Source organism: Lynx rufus, unplaced genomic scaffold (assembly GCF_022079265.1).
Source record: "Lynx rufus isolate CCGP_SWC_20201006 ecotype Redwood Valley unplaced genomic scaffold, mLynRuf1.p SCAF_3, whole genome shotgun sequence".
Lineage (NCBI taxonomy): Eukaryota > Metazoa > Chordata > Mammalia > Carnivora > Felidae > Lynx > Lynx rufus.
The window spans coordinates 53,777,329-53,795,201 of NW_025814845.1; the positions used below are offsets into that span (position 1 = coordinate 53,777,329).

Here is a 17,873-nt window from a genome sequence, read left to right on the forward strand (position 1 = left end):
AGACACTACAACAATAGAGGAAAGTATTGTTCAGATAAAGTGAACTTCACCTATAGAATCTGATCCTCTATCCTTAAGTCAGCTAGTATCTTTGGTGGTAATGACTTGTTGGTCCAATAAGAGTGTCCTATGTTCCCCAGAGCAGATGATTCCAGTTCCACCCTCAAAATTGCTAAAATTCCAGCAGTCCCACCAGGATTTTCACCATATGCTTCTTTCTCTTTGATAGATGACACACACTTTCCATGTAAAGTGTCCATGTAAAGAGGTCAATGGTTAAAAAAAAAAAAAAAAACAAGATAATGGTAATAATATTCTCTATAGCCAAGAAAAGCCTTTGTATGCTATAATCAATGTGATCCCACCTCACAGTTATATTAGTAGAAGCAGAGTTGATGTGAGCACAATAGTAATCCCTGAAATTAAAGACTATTTGACAAATTAGTGTCTACAAAGATGGTATCATTTCACCTGACATTTCTAACCAGGAACTAAATGCCTATAAAAATGAATATTTTGCTCCTTATTCTAACTCTATTCAATATAAGAAATAGCAAGTACTCCAACCTGACTTCTAGCAATTATACAGTTAACACTTCCTTTTTCCCACTTTTTGTACACAGAATAAAAGAATTCCTGCCACAAAGACACCAATCTTCTGTTTATACCATGCTTATTCTGAATTAAACTTCATAAACACTAGATAAGGGGGAGGGGGTGGAGTAGAGGTTAAATCAACCCAGTTAATCAACCCAGAGAATAGGTTTACCTTCTCATTTCCTTTCCTGCCACTGCAAATGACTTAGAAATAAAGAGCCATGCCTGTCATTAACTTAAAAGACTTTCCTCCTTGTCCCTGATGCTGACAGCATTTCTTATGTCAATAGAGACACTGAGACCCTTCATAGTGACATCTCCTTGAAGCGAAAACATAGCTGGAGAAGCTACCTGTGTCTTTAAAATGAAAAATTCCCATCTTAAAAACCTATCATAGTTCTACAGAGAGTGGTCATGTATATGTCTATACCAGGCCAATCAACTAAGAAAAGACACTGTAAACTTGGAGGTTGAGTCCAAATCTAATGAAGAGAAAGCATTTGCTCTTGAGATGGAAACCACTGCTCTGACTGATACTGCTGCCCTTTTTCATATTTAGTTGTATCTGAGTCCGAAAATTCTCTTTCTTCTAATAACACTGGGAAAATATTAACACCAGACTATAATCTCCTTTCATCTAAATAGCTAAATATTAAGAATGATAACAAAATGACGATGGTTGAATTAACTAACATCATTATAGGAAACATTCCCTCTGAAATTTGAGGATAAAACTCTTAAGGCTAATACAGTTATTCCACATTTTGATGTTGTTTCTGGGTGAATTCTGACATATAATGCCAACTCCCTGGCATTAGGTTGAAGTAACACACTGTAAAGAAAAATATTCCTGAAGAAATTAAATCTACAAGACCTGATATCGTCCTTGTTAAGCATGTTAATTCACAAAAAAAAAGTAAGAATTGTAATGAAGAAGAAAATTATAAGAACCCTAAATATTACTTACTTATTATCTTTACTGAAAAAGTGAGAATTCACTCTCTGAAGAGGAAAACTAATTGAAATCCTTGCTACCTAATTACCTTCTGCATGCTACATTCATTGCCAAAACTGCCATCAATGTTTTTAGACATTTAAATAACCATAAATCTCAAGAGAAGACACTTCACCTCAAAAACATACTGTTAACTTACTTGAAAGACAGGCCACTTGAAACTGATGCTGATAATCTCATGGCTTCCAGAGTTCTCCCCACTGACCCTCAACCCACAAAGTACCTGGCAGACTCTGCTATGTCTGTTTCAAGTGACACTAGCTCCATATTGGAAGGCACATCCCTTATAAACAAAAAGAAGACAAATCCAGCTGTGAATGTTGATTTCACAATCAGAGAGGATTCTACTGCCTTTTAATCTAATATCCATACTCTTGAAACTAGTTGCCCAATCAGAGCACAGAAACAACCTCCAAGGAGAGCCAGTGCCATTGGCTCTATGGTTGATGCAACAATCACCATGATGACCAATGCTTCAATCACTATCATGAACATCACTCTCCTGCCTAGGGAAACCACTGGGCCCAGAGAAAGACCTGTGAGTGTGCATGGTGCCATTTTGTCCCATGGCTGAAGATGGTTTGCCAAAAATTTGCTCTCATCCTCCAACAGAAAGCAGGAAAACAACAACTGAAGCAACCATTTTATTTGGGGATGACACTATTCCTAAATCAGAAACAACTATGACCTCAGAAGGAGACCACATTACTTCATTAAATGACAATACACTAGAAAGTGATTTTTCAACAACAGGCAACAAGTTTACATCTCTGAAGGAAAAACTAAAATCAGAAGATGATGCTGAGTCTCATCTTATTAGGTCATCAACCCATCTGGAGAAAGAAATTACTAGTCTGATAGGCACAACAAACTCCATGGCTAATGACTCTATTACTGAAAACTTCATTCCAGTGAAAATTGGTAATATCTCATCACCAAGTGCTACTGTTTCTTTAATAGATTTTTCCACTAACATAGCAAAAGAAGATATTCTCTTGGATACCACTGGCCCAGGGAATGAATATGTCTCTATAACTTCTGAAGTCTCTGGCACACTGAAAGATGGCACCGCTAGCATTGTGGACACCCCTGCCCTTCCAGCTAAGAAGGATGAACCTGATGTTAACAATTACAGTTCCTCAGTTAAATCCAATGTCACTGCTGATGAGGCTGTCCAGATCACCACCTCGTCTATTCCTGAGTCTGAAATCTCTTCTGCTACTGAAAAAGACTTCACCACTATTCCAGATATAGCTGCCCTTACAGAAGAGAAAGTGACTGAAATCGACCTCAACATTCCAGAGGATGACCCCAATGCTGTGCCTAAACTAACAGATTCTGATGAGGAAAAGTTCATCACTGTGTTTGAGCTCACTACCACTGTTGAAAGGTGCGAAGATAACCCAGAAGATGTTCTGACAACTGATGAAGAGTCTATGGATGAAGTCAATGTTTGGATGGAGAAAGATATTACAAATGAAGCAGAGAACCATCCCATTTTGCTTACTGCTGTTGAATCTAGATATGACTTTGTAGTCCCTATATCAGTAGATGTGAACCTCATGGAAGATTCATCTATTACGACAAAAGATCTGTCTGAAAATAATACAATGGAATATGTAACTAAGGACAGTGAGCCACTTGCAAGAACTACCTCTGATCTAGATACCCTAAGCCATGAGGACGATGCTTTTACTACTGAAATGGGTGTCTTTAAGCTACTGAAGGAAGAACCAGATGAGTTCCTGATTTGAAAGCAACAAAACATATGCCGCATAGACTTGAGTAATAGCCTGGAAAGCTAGTTTTAACATCTAAGAAGTTTGTTCAGCAAAAATCTTATTAAGTTAAAGAATGTGAGAATTTAAGGCAAGTATTAGACTCAGAAAAATGCAGACGTTTAGCAATAGAGGTCATGCAGTAGGATATATTTATGGAAACTTAAAAACTCAAATACAAGAGTTCCCCTTGTATCAAAAGGTTTAATTTAGTTATCTATTTACCTTAATATAAAAGTCTTTAATCTCAGCCTTCATGGATATAAAGAGAGAGCAATAAAGAAAGATCACTTCCTACTACATTTAATGATGTATGTCACTTTAGTTAACCCTGAATAGCACATTTTAGTGTGAGTTGAAGAGAACTGAATTAACTTATCTCAAAAAAATTGTTGTAGTATTAAAAGTTTTGATGGGTATTGAGGAGGGCACGTTTTGGGATGAGCACTGGGTGTTGTATGGAAACCAATTTGTCAATAAATTTCATATATATTAAAAAAATAAATAAATAAAAAATAAAAAAAATAAAATAAAATAAAATAAAATAAAATAAAAAGTTTTGAAATGCTAATTCTAAACAGATTTTTTTCATGCCTCTTCTATTAAAAAAATATATTTGCAATAATTAAGACTATTCAGTAATTGTTTAGCACCCACCTGTAAGAAATGTAAGAAATCTTATAGGGTTCCTGGCTTGTGTTGGACACAAACTAAGAAAAAATGATTATTTCATAAACATGTAAATTTGTCAGAAACAATATTTGTATAAATGTATGAATCAATTTAATTTTCTTTCTGTAAAATTTCTTTCCTGAATTTTTGTCAATTTTTTTCAGGTCTTAATCATTGGTATCATACTCTTCTTGTGCTTTTGGTTAGCAGTTCAAGGACATGTATCTTCATTTTTTTTCTGTCACAGACTTTTAAAATGGGTCTGTTTTCATCTTGCTGATTTTCCTTCAATAAATCTTTTGACAGCAACTGACTTACTGTGTGTAGATGTGTTTGATATTCCAGTACAGAATTCTGAAATTACGAGAAACATATAAGCACAGTTGACCTTTGAACGACACGGGGATAAGAGAGGTAAATTCCTCTGCCAGTCAGAAATCCACCTGTAACTTTTGAGTCCCCCAGAGCTAAGCTACTAATAGTCTACTGTTGACTGGAATCCTTATCAATAATATAAATAATCAATTAGCGCATATTTTGTGTATCTGTTATATGCTGCATTCATACAATAAAGTATGGCAAGAGAAAAGAAAATGTTATTTAAAAAAAACACATGGAAGAGAAAATACACTTACAATACTATACCATAAAAAATCCGTAGATAAGTGGTCCTGCACAGTTCAAACACGTGCTATTCAAGGGTCAGCTGTAAAATTAAAGTCCAGTGTTTGCTTAAAGAACAACTTAGGGGTATCTCAGTGATTCAGTCAGTTAAGTGTCCAACTTTGGCTCAGGTCATAATCATGCAGTTTGTGAGTCTGAGCCCTTCGTGGGGCTCTATGCTGACAGCTCAGAGCCTAGAGCCTGCTTCGGATTCTGTGTCTCCCTCTCTTTCTCTCTGCCCCTCACTGCTCGCACTCTGTCTCTCTCTCACTCTCTCTCTCAAAAATAAATATCTTTTTAAAAATTAAAAAAAAAAAAGAACAGCTTAGCTCCGGACACCAAGGACAGAATTATTATACAGAGGCTCATAATTTTATTATATTTTTAAAAAAGAAAAAGTCAAAACAGTAGGTAAATAGTAAGTGGTACACTGGGGGTGGGGGAGGAGGAGGGATTTACACCATTAGATAGAATATAGACTAGCATAATTACAGTAGCATGTTAAAACTCAGAAACACATTTTAACTAAAAAATTTATTACATGGTAAAGTGAACTTCAAAACCATGAAATATGATAAGTAATTAAGCCTTCCTTGACAGTTGACTATTTGAGAAAAATTAAGCGCAGTGTTAAGACCACAATATAAAATAAATTCTACATGGACAAGAAGCTTAAATATAAAACCATAAAAAAGTGTAGAAGGAAACATGTATATTTATTCAAATGGAGTCAAAAAATTTAAGCACATAAGAAATGGAAAAAAGAAGATTCATTGATTTGATACCATAAATAGCTAAAATTCTGTACAAAAGAAAATCAACATAAAATCAAAAAGCAAATGATAACTGTGGAAAAATAATTGCATTATACATGGCAGTGAAAAGATTACTATCCTTATTCTATGAAGAACTCCTAAAAAGAAAGCATTTTAAATGAGCAGTAGAGATAAATAATTCATGAAATACAAATTGCCAGTAAACATAAGAAAAAGTCAATGATTATAGTATTTAAAGAAAGTGAAACTATTACATATATTTTGTAATATATATATATATTTATATATATCCATTTGACAATTGACAATGATAATTTTAAATATTCATTGTTGGCTAGTGCAAATTTCTCCACCCTTTCTGGGAGTCAGTTTAAAAGTACACGCAACATGTATTAAAAATATTTAAACTTTTTGGCCTATTTTGCAACTAAGAACTTTCTTAAAATTTTCTTTAAAATAGCTGACAGTTATTACAGGTTTGGTTGGGTTCACATTTAGAATAACACTGGCTTTTCATGACAATCCTATAAGAAAGAACAATATTATACCCATTTTACCGATAAAGAAACTGAGTCAGCAAATCTATAGAACATGCCCAAGCCTCATAGTTACTATGTAGCAAAGGCTTCAAACCAGGCAGTCCTTCATAGCTCATGCTCTCTTAATCACTATGCTCTCTTGGCTCTCACAGTTTTACAAAAAAAGGATGTTGGCAACGGCATTCATTTAATTCTATATGTTTATAAAAGAAAACACTAAAAGTAATAATCTAAAATTCCGGTGACATGGAACTGGTTACATTTCTGTATACCCATATAAAGCAATAGTATGCATTTTTTAAATGGTCTATAAAAGATTTAATCACATAGGGGAAAAGGGAAATTTCACACTAAACTTCTAAATGAAGTTTAAATGCATTATTTCATTCTCTGCTTTTGTGCATTTACAAATGCATGAAATCCAGAATATAAAGTGTACACCAGGGGGATGAATGATTGTCAACATCATTTTTCATTTATAAAATATTTTTTCTGTACCTGCTGTGGTCCAAATACCTCAAAAGCCTCTTATGGATGCTATACTGAACCAAATGACAAAGCCTCCCCCATCATGGAAATTAATCCACTGGAAAAGAGAAATATTAAACAAATAGTCTCAATCACATATGAAGCAATGCCAACTACAGACTGTGTTGTGTATTACAAACAAAAATAATAAGAGATTATAGCTGCAGACTTCACATAAGTTTAGATCCAGGGAAGTTGTCTCTGAGGAAGTGAGATTTAAACAAAGACTGACAAATATGAAGAGTTGAGGACACAACACACCCGAAGCCCTGAGGCTAGAAATGGCCCAAGTTTCTCAAGGAAATGAACAGATCATGTGATTGGAACACGTGTCAGTTGAGAAAGACTTCAAGTTGAAACTGAGAAAGTAGGCAAGAACCAAATTATATGGTGCTTGTTGAAAGCTATTTAAGGTTTTAATCATTTTTTTCCTCAAATCAACCTTAGAATTGAGATAGGCAGCAAGCTGAAAGCATCATTATTTTCTAAACTGCAACCATAGTTTCTTTCAGGGGCTTTGTTTAAAAAATAGGGTGTACCGGGATGGCTCAGTCAGTTGAGTGTCTGACTCTTGATTCCAGCTCAGGTTGTGGATCCAGGGTCATGACATCAAGCCCCCCACATCAGGCTCTGCGCTGAGCATGGAGCCTGCTTAGGATTCTTTCTCTCCCTCTGCCCCTCTCCCCCACTCACACATGCTCGCTCTCTCTCTTTTTCACTAAAAAGAAAAAGGAAGGAAGGAAGGAAGGAAGGAAGGAAGGAAGGAAGGAAGGAAGGAAGGAAAAAATAGTTTGGTGTTACCTTTGACTGAGAGAGAGTGAGGCATAAGCTGGACTAGAACAGCTAAGCAATTAAAAAGATAATGTGTGGGGCGCCTGGGTGGCGCAGTTGGTTAAGCGTCCGACTTCAGCCAGGTCACGATCTCGCGGTCCGTGAGTTCGAGCCCCGCGTCGGGCTCTGGGCTGATGGCTCAGAGCCTGGAGCCTGTTTCCGATTCTGTGTCTCCCTCTCTCTCTGCCCCTCCCCCGTTCATGCTCTGTCTCTCTCTGTCCCAAAAATAAATAAACGTTGAAAAAAAAAATAAAAAAAAATAAAAATAAAAAGATAATGTGTGCTAGAAGACAAGATAATGGGAATTTACAGATAGGACTGGACAAAGACAGGAAGAACAGAGCATGTTGGCAACTGGCTAGAGTTCAGAAATAAGAGTGTCCAGTGTTGTGTGTCAAGCAAACCTTTATAATTAAAAAAAAAAAAAAATACAGTGGCTAGTGAGATTATTGGTGGTCAGAGGACATCAGACTTTTCAAAAAATGGGTACTTAATAATCAATTTTAAATTGTGCACCTTCATAGTAAAGTTTCTCCTTACCATGAAATTTCATTAAACATCTCAAAGAAACAAGGTCTTGAATGCTATTCTTGAATAAAGGAATTGGTGAACCTAAGGACCACAGCTAAGATAGGGAATTAAGGAATAAGTGTGAAACAGTCTTTATTCTCAAATGTACTAAATAGTGATGATTCTAGAAAGGAGTTTGGGGCATACAGTGGGTGGGCATTTCAGATAGTCTTATTTTACTGATGACCAAAGTAAAAACAGAAAAGCCACTGGACCAGGGTAACCAAGCCAGTAAGTGGCAAAGCTTAGCTCTCCACACCTGTAGAACTCTAAAGCCCAAGGTCACACAGCTTTGTGTGAATTGTTGAAGAATGAATCACTCAGCTTATAACCCTACTTCTTTCTCTATTTCCACTGCCACTCCCTTCTTTAAGCCTGCCTTCAATCCCGTAACTGGCAATCCACCTCTTGTCTTCTTTCCCACCAATTAATTATGCCCTGAAGTCCTCATCTTTCTTCTAAAGCCCTTTACTTGCTATCTTTACTTACTGTCTTTATGATAAAGTCCAAACTCTTCAGCAAGGCACACAAGCCTCTCTACATGATTTCCCTCCACCCACCTTTTTCCTCATCGCACCTTTACTTCTCCTGCCCTCCTTTCACACACTACACCCTATCTATACAAAATACTAAATGTATACTCCCTGACAGCTGGGATCCATGACTACTGAGCTGAAGAGTACCTAGTATGTACTCAATAAATGTTTATAAATGAAGAAATGTGAGGAATTAAAGTTCCCTTAATGTGAGTGACAATTACTGTTTTTGACCTAGCTTCTAACCCCTGCCTGCTATAAAATTTTATTTGTAATACAACTCTTTTACTTCCACACGTTTCAGTGAGATAGACCCCCCCCCATTCCATCAAAGACCTAATTGCTCAGTGTCCCATACACCTTACCATGGTCATTCAAGAATAAGCACGTAAATCAATCAGAGCAAAGAGAACACATTTGTGGAAAATAAACTTCTGAAAGAAATGTCAGTCTGGAAACATGTAGTGCAAGGAGCTTCTGGAGCCATCTAGGGATCACAAGGAAGCATGCTGCTGAAAATAAAGCCAACGCTGAAGAAATGAGAGCCAAAAAATATAAAGAGCTGAGTTGTAGTCACATCATATGTCAAACCCTCATATAATAAGCCTGGTCTGCTTATCTATCTGAGACAATACATTTTACATTCTAGTTAAATGAGTTTGGGTTGAAGTTTTCTGTTGGTTAAAACTGAAGTATCCTACTAAGAATACAAACAGTTTCAAGTTCCTGTGTCTTTATTCTTCATACTCTCTGTCCCCAGAATTCTCTGCAGTTTCACATGGTAAATATTTAATCATCTTTCATGACTCACCCCAAGTACTAGCTTCTCTAACCACTTCTAGATGTAATAACCTGTGTATCCCACTCACCATATATATTCTTCAATAATATCGCTTATACTTTATTGTATTTGGTAAAAGATTCTCCTAAGTCACAAGATATCCTATTTATAGTTTGCTTTGACACAAGATACCTCTGTCCAAAGTTCCTCTCTGTCCTAACGTAACCCCTGTTTAAACCCTCATATATTCACAAGCCTCACTGTAACCCTTACCCACAGCTCCTCCTACCCTGTGCCATAAACCTATTTTTCATGTCTTAAGGAATTCCTGATCCAATATGAGAGACAAACAGGGAGAGAGAAAGGGAATGAGAGAGAGAGAGAGAGAGAGAACCAGTTTCAAAATGAAATGACCCTGACCATAAAGAAAGTTCTCCTAAAGAGATGTTCTACATAAGGATACATTAAAGAACATTTGTAACTTCAAGGTACCAAGAAGACTGGGGAACTGAGCCAGTATGTGTTTAATATATGTGCATTACCCAATTCTTCCACCTGTTGCAGGTTAGAAGCAAATAAATGGTACATGAACTAAACTTTGAGTCTGCAGTCTATTTCCACAATACCACTGGTATGTTCTTTTGCATTTTTCACATACACTTCAAAGATAACAGAAGTCTAAATTGAAACTGGCATTCCCCTTCCTTCATTTTTCTCTTCTAATATTTTCTGTCTCAAACAAAAGATACCATCTGCACAGTTGTCCAAGCTGGAAACTGGCACTCCTCCTTCACACCCCTCTCCCTTTTCCCACATGCAACAACAAAAACAAAGTTTTCACCTCTGAGGTCTTCAGGAATCCACTTGCCTCCATTCCATTGCCTCTTCTTTATTCCAAGTTTTATCAAGCAAGAATATCATTTTATATCACAAATGTATCATGCCACTTCCAGCTTCATACTCAAAATGCTCTCGTGACTTTCCACCAACTTCAGAATAAAGTCCAAAATCATTTTGTTATTTGTCAGATTCTCCACAACCAGGACATTGCTAATCTATGCGGCCTCACGACATCCTACTGTCAACTTATACTCTTAAATCTTACCTATATAGATCTGTTGGTTTCTTTAGAGCATCAAGCTATGTTTTGTGTCGGTATCACTAAACATGCTATACTCTTCCTGACACTTGTTAAAATTCCCAAAATATCATTTCCTCCAACCAGATAGGCCTCTGTATTTTCCCATCATATTGTCTCATAGCACAAAATATCTTGCTTTATGTAACACACAAAATTTTTCAAGTTACCTGTTGTATTGATTTGCTAGGAAAGCTGTAAATAAATTACCACAAACTAGATGACTTAGAACAATAGAAATGTATTCTCTTCACGGTTCTGAAGATTAGAAGTCTGAAGCCAAGGTGTCAGCAGGGCTTCTGCTCTCTGAAAGTTCAAGGGGAAGATCTTTTCTTGCTTCTTCTAGCTTCTGGTGGTTGCTAGCTGTCCTTGACATTCTGGCTTATGAACACATCATTACAATCTCTGCCTCCCTCATCACATGATATTCTCTTGTGTGTCTCCATGTTCAAATTTCTCTCCACTTATAAAGATACCAGTCATTGGATTAAGACCCTTAATCCAGCATGACCTCCTCTAATTTTGTTACATCTTCAAAGACCCCAAATTTAATAAGGTCATGTTATCAGGTTCTGGGAGTTAGGACTCCAACATATTTGGAGGTAAGGGAAAGACATAATTCAACTCACAACACCTGCTTAAAGTTTGTCTCCCTTACTAAACTGCATGTTTGATAATGAAGGAGACCACATAATTTATCATCAAAACCAAACTACTTGTGAGACTGAAAGAAGACAGTATTAATAATGGCTCCACAGCAACAGTCATAGAGTGTCCTGAATAAACAGCGCTGATCACCCCATTCTAAGAAAAGAGATCATGCCTCTCTTGTCCACTGCTCACTTCTGACAGCTTTGAACACAGTAGATGCTCAATAAACATCTACTAAATGAATGAATTAAATGAAAGAGTGAATAGTGATTTCATTTATGAGGCTATGAATGCTCTTGGAGGAAAGATGGCATGAGCTGGATACTCAGAAATAAATAATGAATTTACCGGGACAAGAAGGGGATTACTGGGTTCAAGCTGAGGGGAGGAAGGGCAAGGGCAAAAATCCAGAAGCATAAAAGTAGAGTTGACCCTTGAATAACACAGGTTTGAGTTCCACAGGTCAATTTACATGGGGGTTTTTTGTTGTTAGTGGTTTGTTCATTTTTGTTTTTGTTTTTGTTTTGGTAAATACAGTACAGTACTATAAATGTATTTTCTCTTCCTTATGATTTCCTTAATAACATTTTATTTGGTCTAGCTTACTTTATTGTAAGAATACAGTATATCATACATATAACATACAAAATATGTTCAATAGACTGATTATATTATCAGTAAGACTTCACCAGTAGGTTATTAGCAGTTAAGTTTGGGGGGAGTCAAAAGTTATACATGGATTTTCGACTATGTAGGATGCTGGGACCCCTAACCCGCACATTGTTCAAGGTCCAACTGTACTTGGTGGGCTCAATAATACTCAAGTAAGTTTAAAGCACAGAGAATCTGGGAGAGAATGGTAACAGATATACCAAGTTGTACCTGATATTATAGCCTCACAAAAGCAAAAATAATCAAACTGTGTCAGACTATGTGTATTGGTCAGGTTCTCCAGAGAAACAGAACCAATGATTGATGGATAGATGGATGGATAGATGTATGGATGGATGTAGAAAATTTTTAAAAATTGGCTCATGTAATTGTGGAGACTGTGGAGTTTGAAACCCACAACACTAGCTGGCAGGCTAGAAATTCAGGTTGAGTTGATGTTACAATCTTGGGTCCAAAATCCACAGAGCAATACTGCAGGCTGGAACCTCTGATACAGATTCTCTGTTTCAGTCTCTAGGCAGAATTCCTTCTTTTTTAGGAAACTTCAGTCTTTGCTCTTAATGCCTTTGACTGATAAAATGAGGCTCATCCACATTAGGGACGGTAATCAGCTTTAGTTAAAGTCAATGGATCACAAACGTTAGTCACATCCATAAGATACCTTCACAGAAACATCTAGACTAGTATTTGACAAACAGTCACCATAACCTAGGCAAATTAACATAAAATTAGCCATCACACCATGTGTTAGCAACTTAGACTTAAAATTTCATATAACAACTCATTCCTGAGCTAGTTTCACAGGAATTAATGACTTTTTTTTTTTTTTTTTTTTTTTTTTGCAGGAGCTAAAAAGACTTCCAAGGTAAAATGCATTGCTAAAATGTTGGGGTGAATATCCTGGAGTCTTTAAATGAGAATATGTATATGAAGTGGTCATTGAGCTGTATTTTCAAGGAGCTCCAGTAAATATCCCTAGGAACTGGGGCGCCTGGGTGGCTCAGTCGGTTAAGCATCTGACTCTTGATTTCGGCTCAGGTCATGATCTCATGGTTCAGTTCATGAGTTCAAGCCCCGCATCAGGCTCCCCACAGACAGTATGAAGCCTGCTGCGGATTCTCTCTCTCTCCTTCTCTCTGCCCCTCCCCTGCTCACACTCTCTGTCTCTCTCAAAATAAAAAAATTAAAAACTTTAAATAGACTTAGGAGATAATGCTCTATATAACATGGGTTGAGAGATGCTATTGTATAAAATGGAAAACATCAAAAGTTTTAAGGGGCTAATATCTTAATTGTGTTTTAGAAAGATTATTTTAGTGGAAATGTAAAAGTTGTATTGGGTATGCAGAGGAAGCAAGAAGTAGAGAGAGAAGAAATTAGAGTAGGAATCAGTAAGAATAGTTATCAGTATCAATTATCAGTATGATTATCAGTATCAATTATCAATATGAGTGTATTCCATTTGTACCATCAACCAGAATGGTAATAAAATGAGCACAGCCTTAACTACACAGACACTTCAACATGAAAATTTTAGGTAGAAAGATGAAAGCTCGAGTATGAGCTCCAATTGGTAGTTGTTCTTAACCAAGTTGGCTGCCTCTCTTTAATGAGAACAAGCATCCTATAAGTTGAAATCCTCACATTTTCTCTCACTCTACAGAATTGTTTTTATTTTCATTTTTTGTTTGTCATATTCATTTGAGAGAGACAGAGACAGAGACAGAGAGACAGCAGGGGAGGGGGAGAGGAAGAGGAACAGAGAGAGGGAGAGAGAATCCTAAGCAGGCTCTGCACTGTCTGCATAGAATCCAACATGGGACTTGAACTCACAAACCATGAGATCATGACCTGAGCAGAAACCAAGAGTCTGACGCTTAATGACTGAGCCACCCAGGCACCCATCTCATTCTACAGAATTTTGGATTAGATATAATTTACAACAAAATCAGAAAAGGAAAGGAAGTTCATGATATCTATTAACTTGGTCAAAAACACTATTTATCACCTAAATTTTTGCCAGAAAATCTATCAGTTGATAAAGACACAAAAATGCCTAAGATAATTCTCTGTCCATAGCTTATTCAGTATCATAATTAATCAAAAATTTTCCTAACAGAAGTCAAACATACTTAAAAATATCTTGCTGCAGGGAAAGTAAAAGCTGTAAAGATCAACAAATTTGGGTTAAAATATTGGCTGTTAAAACTATGACCTAGCTATTTTCTCAAGTCACAGTTTCTTCATATGCAAAAGAATATTCTATGTAAAAGCACACAGATCTAGGTCTGCATCTTGATTTGGATTTTAGGTTGCCTTCATTGTAATAAGCTATCCTTAAAATATACCTATATCTGTATCTATATCTATATCTATATCTATGTCTATATCTATATCTATAGATCTATCATGTAAACAAACTGAAAAACCAATAACCAAGGAGACAGTGTGTCCAGTGCCCTCAAATTCACTGTTAGGAGAAAAAGTCTGGAGGTTCTCACTTGACCTTCAATTCATCACTGGGTAAATTAATGCCCAGAAGACATACAATTGTTAACTTCTAACTTGAAAGAAAACTATTACAAATCCCATTACCCACCAGTAGACCATTCAGGTGTAAGTACATGATGTTTACCTATCTTTGTCATGATGTATGACATTTTCAAGTAAGTAAAACTTACATGAAAGCAAATGTCAACTTACTATAATGTTCACATTTTGTATTATTTACTAACTGGTACATTTCTCCTGAGCAAGATAAGTACTGTGGCACACAACATATCTTACTTGACAATTTAATTAAGGAATTATTAATCTTAATGTCAGCATGTTAAGTGGTGTCAAAATGGTTCACAAACTATCTTTTTCTCATTTTTATGTCCAGAAAAGGCAAGAAAAGAATGCCGTGTTTGCAGCTACCCTATAGTTACTAATGTTTAAAGTTGAGCTCATGTTAGAATCTCTAAAAATTAACTTTCAGGAATGAAGTACTTTATCCTACAAAGCTAAAGATGAACACAAAAGAAGCGACCATCTTCAAATACTTTCTGCCAGATCAGAGTCCACAACATTATCACACAATAGTAAGGCAAATATAAACAGCAGTCTTAATTATGAAAGTGTTCACAGACCTAGGGTTTATATTCAAGTTTCAATAATCACTGCTTTGTTACTAAAATGTCAAGTTATTTGAGAAAACACTACCTGAAATAAAGGAAAGAAATTGCCTCAGAGCATTATATTTAAATTATGAAGAATAAGCCTTCAATTTTTCTGATGCACAGTTAATCAGCCGTGATGTTTCAAAAAAAAAAAAAAAGGAAAAGGAGAAATGTCAGCTTTTGAAGATTATAACACTCCATTTTTTGCTTCAGGAAAAAATTTGGATTAGCCCCGAAGCAAATGCTAAAATAATAATAATAAGAATAATAAGTTTGATAGGAACAAAATAGAAAGGATAATAGGGGGAAAAATCCTTTATAAGGCATGAATTACTTGTACTCTTTCTCCAAGCTTCCAGACTTCAAAACCTGAGGTAAGGCTGACATTGCTGGACAGGCAGAAAGAGGATCCCTTGTTATGGTATCATTTTTAAAATTTCGAAGACTTAAATCAGTTTTCCTTAGATTTTGATTATATCTTGTTTCTAATTATTATAATCATCATTTTCCATATCTCAAACTGTTTTCCATATAATTCTAATAGACAATGCATTTGAAAGAAAATATGATAGGGGAGCCTGGGTAGCTCAGTCAGCTGAGTGTCTGACTTTGGTTCAGGTCACTATCTCACGGCTTGTGGGTTCCAACCTCGTGTAGGGCTCTACACTGACGCTCAGAGCTTGGAACCTGCTTTGGATTCTGTGTCTCCTCTCTCTCTGCCCCCACCCCCTTTCGCACTCTCTCTCTCTCTCTCTCTCTCTCAAAATAACGAACATGATAAAAAAAAATTTTTTAAATGAAAGAAAATGTGATAAATAGAAAATAAATTGAGTTGCTTTAATAAATCACCAATCTATAGGTTCTAGTCACTTATACATTAACAAAATGTTAACAATTTCAGTAAAAAATAATAATAAAAATAGCTTGTCCTCTGGAATGCCAGTTTTATTATTTTTTTTTTAATTTTTTTTTTCAACGTTTTTATTTTATTTTTGGGACAGAGAGAGACAGAGCATGAACAGGGGAGGGGCAGAGAGAGAGGGAGACACAGAATCGGAAACAGGCTCCAGGCTCTGAGCCATCAGCCCAGAGCCCGACGCGGGGCTCGAACTCCCGGACCGCGAGATCGTGACCTGGCTGAAGTCGGACGCTTAACCGACTGCGCCACCCAGGCGCCCCTGGAATGCCAGTTTTAAAATGATTCCTTTTTTAGACATGAATCCATATTATAATTTTGTACCTACAATAACAAAACTGTTTTCAGTGGCATGAACATATATGTGTGTGTGTGTGTATAAATATATATATATACACACACACACACATTATATATGTACGTACATATATATGTATATATATTATATTTTACTAATTTTGCAAGAAATCATTGGGCCTGCCTGTTTTAATTTTTATCAATTGAATGTTTCCATTCTATTTATCTCATTACAAAGGGAAAGGCAGGTAAATATCTAAATGTTCCTTATATTTTACTTGAGATTGTGACTGTTTCACATATGGAGATACACTTATTAATTTGGTTTTCAATTCTTATTCTTGGGTTTATTGAGTTGTGACAATTTCATCATAAATTAATGACTCCATTTTAAAAGCAGAAACTGGGCCTCAGGTTAAACAATGTGACCAGGGTTTGACAACTGAAGCTCAATTCCAATGACTATTGATCCAGTGATCTTTCCCTTATAATCAAAAGGAGATGTCCTACTTAATAAAATCATTGCTAAAGCTAGTAGTAATTCTCCATCAATTGGATTGTGGCTATCATGGTTTCTTTTTTTTTTTTTTTTAATGTTTGTTTATTTTTGAGAGAGACAGAAAGATAGAGAGCAAGTGGGGGAGGGGCAGGGAGAGAGGGAGACACAGAATCTGAAACAGTCTCCAGGCTCTGAGCTCTCAGCACAGAGTCCCAGCTGGTGTTCAGACTCAGGAACCATGAGATCATGACCTGAGTCGCAGTCGGACGTTTAACCAACTGAGTCACCCAGGCACTCCAACGGCTATCTTGTCTTTAAAGCAGTAACTTAAAGATTAGAAAAGTGGTCACATTTGAACATGAGATTTTGTAAGCATAAACAATTAGTCACTGATTCCTCTATGTAGCTACTTTTCTTCTTTGGGAGAAAAATTAGTTAAATGGATAGTGACAAAAAATATACATATGATTCATTACTGAAGTATGATATATAAATGTAAAGTTATGAAGAAAACATAACTTTTTTTAAGTTTATTTATTTATCTAGAGAGAGAGAGCAGGAGAGAGGCAGACAGAGAAGAAGAGACAGAATTTCAAGCAGGCTCTGTACTGTCAGCCCAGAGCCCAAGGAGGGGCTGGAACTCACAAACCTTGAGATCATGACCTGAGCTGAGATCAAGAGTCAGACACCCAACCAACTGAGCTACCCAGGTTCCCCAAGAAAAGATAACTTTATAATAGACCTCAAAGAACTTCAATTGGAGAGGTTTGGATTTGGTGGATTTGGTTCTTTTGCATTTACTATCAATAGGAGAATCTAGAAATAATGATCATATCAAAAGAAAATAAAAGATTTAGCAGAAATGTCAAATTTCTAAAAGTTACTCATGAATAATAAAAATAATACTAATGGCAATATTAATATGAATATCTCATATTTCTGCTTGTCATATTTTTAAGTTATAAATTAATGTTAAAAATTTTTTGTCTAAAGTCTATGCAAGTATGTAAAGTCTTTGTAAGTCTATGTAAGTAGGTAAGGTCAAAATCAGAGCCAGAAGATTATTTTAATGGCAATTTCTTGATTTCTTTTATGTGTTTAAATTATAAAACCAACAAAACACTGTAAAATTTTAATAACAAAATACACATACATATTAAACCATCATATCACACTTATTTTATCCTTCATTTACATTTCCTCTCTTGTCCATTTGAATAATTTATACAGCGTGCTATTTAAACTTTTCACTT

At 36.0% G+C, this 17,873-nt stretch overlaps 1 protein-coding gene across 1 annotated transcript; it reads left to right on the forward strand.

Annotated features, from left to right (window-relative positions):
• Positions 1-2,160: 2,160 nt before the first annotated feature.
• Positions 2,161-3,366, forward strand: CABS1 (calcium binding protein, spermatid associated 1). Its single transcript, XM_047090610.1, has one exon. It carries the CDS (start codon positions 2,161-2,163, stop codon positions 3,364-3,366), a length of 1,206 nt encoding a protein of 401 aa, XP_046946566.1.
• The last annotated feature ends 14,507 nt before the right edge of the window (positions 3,367-17,873 follow it).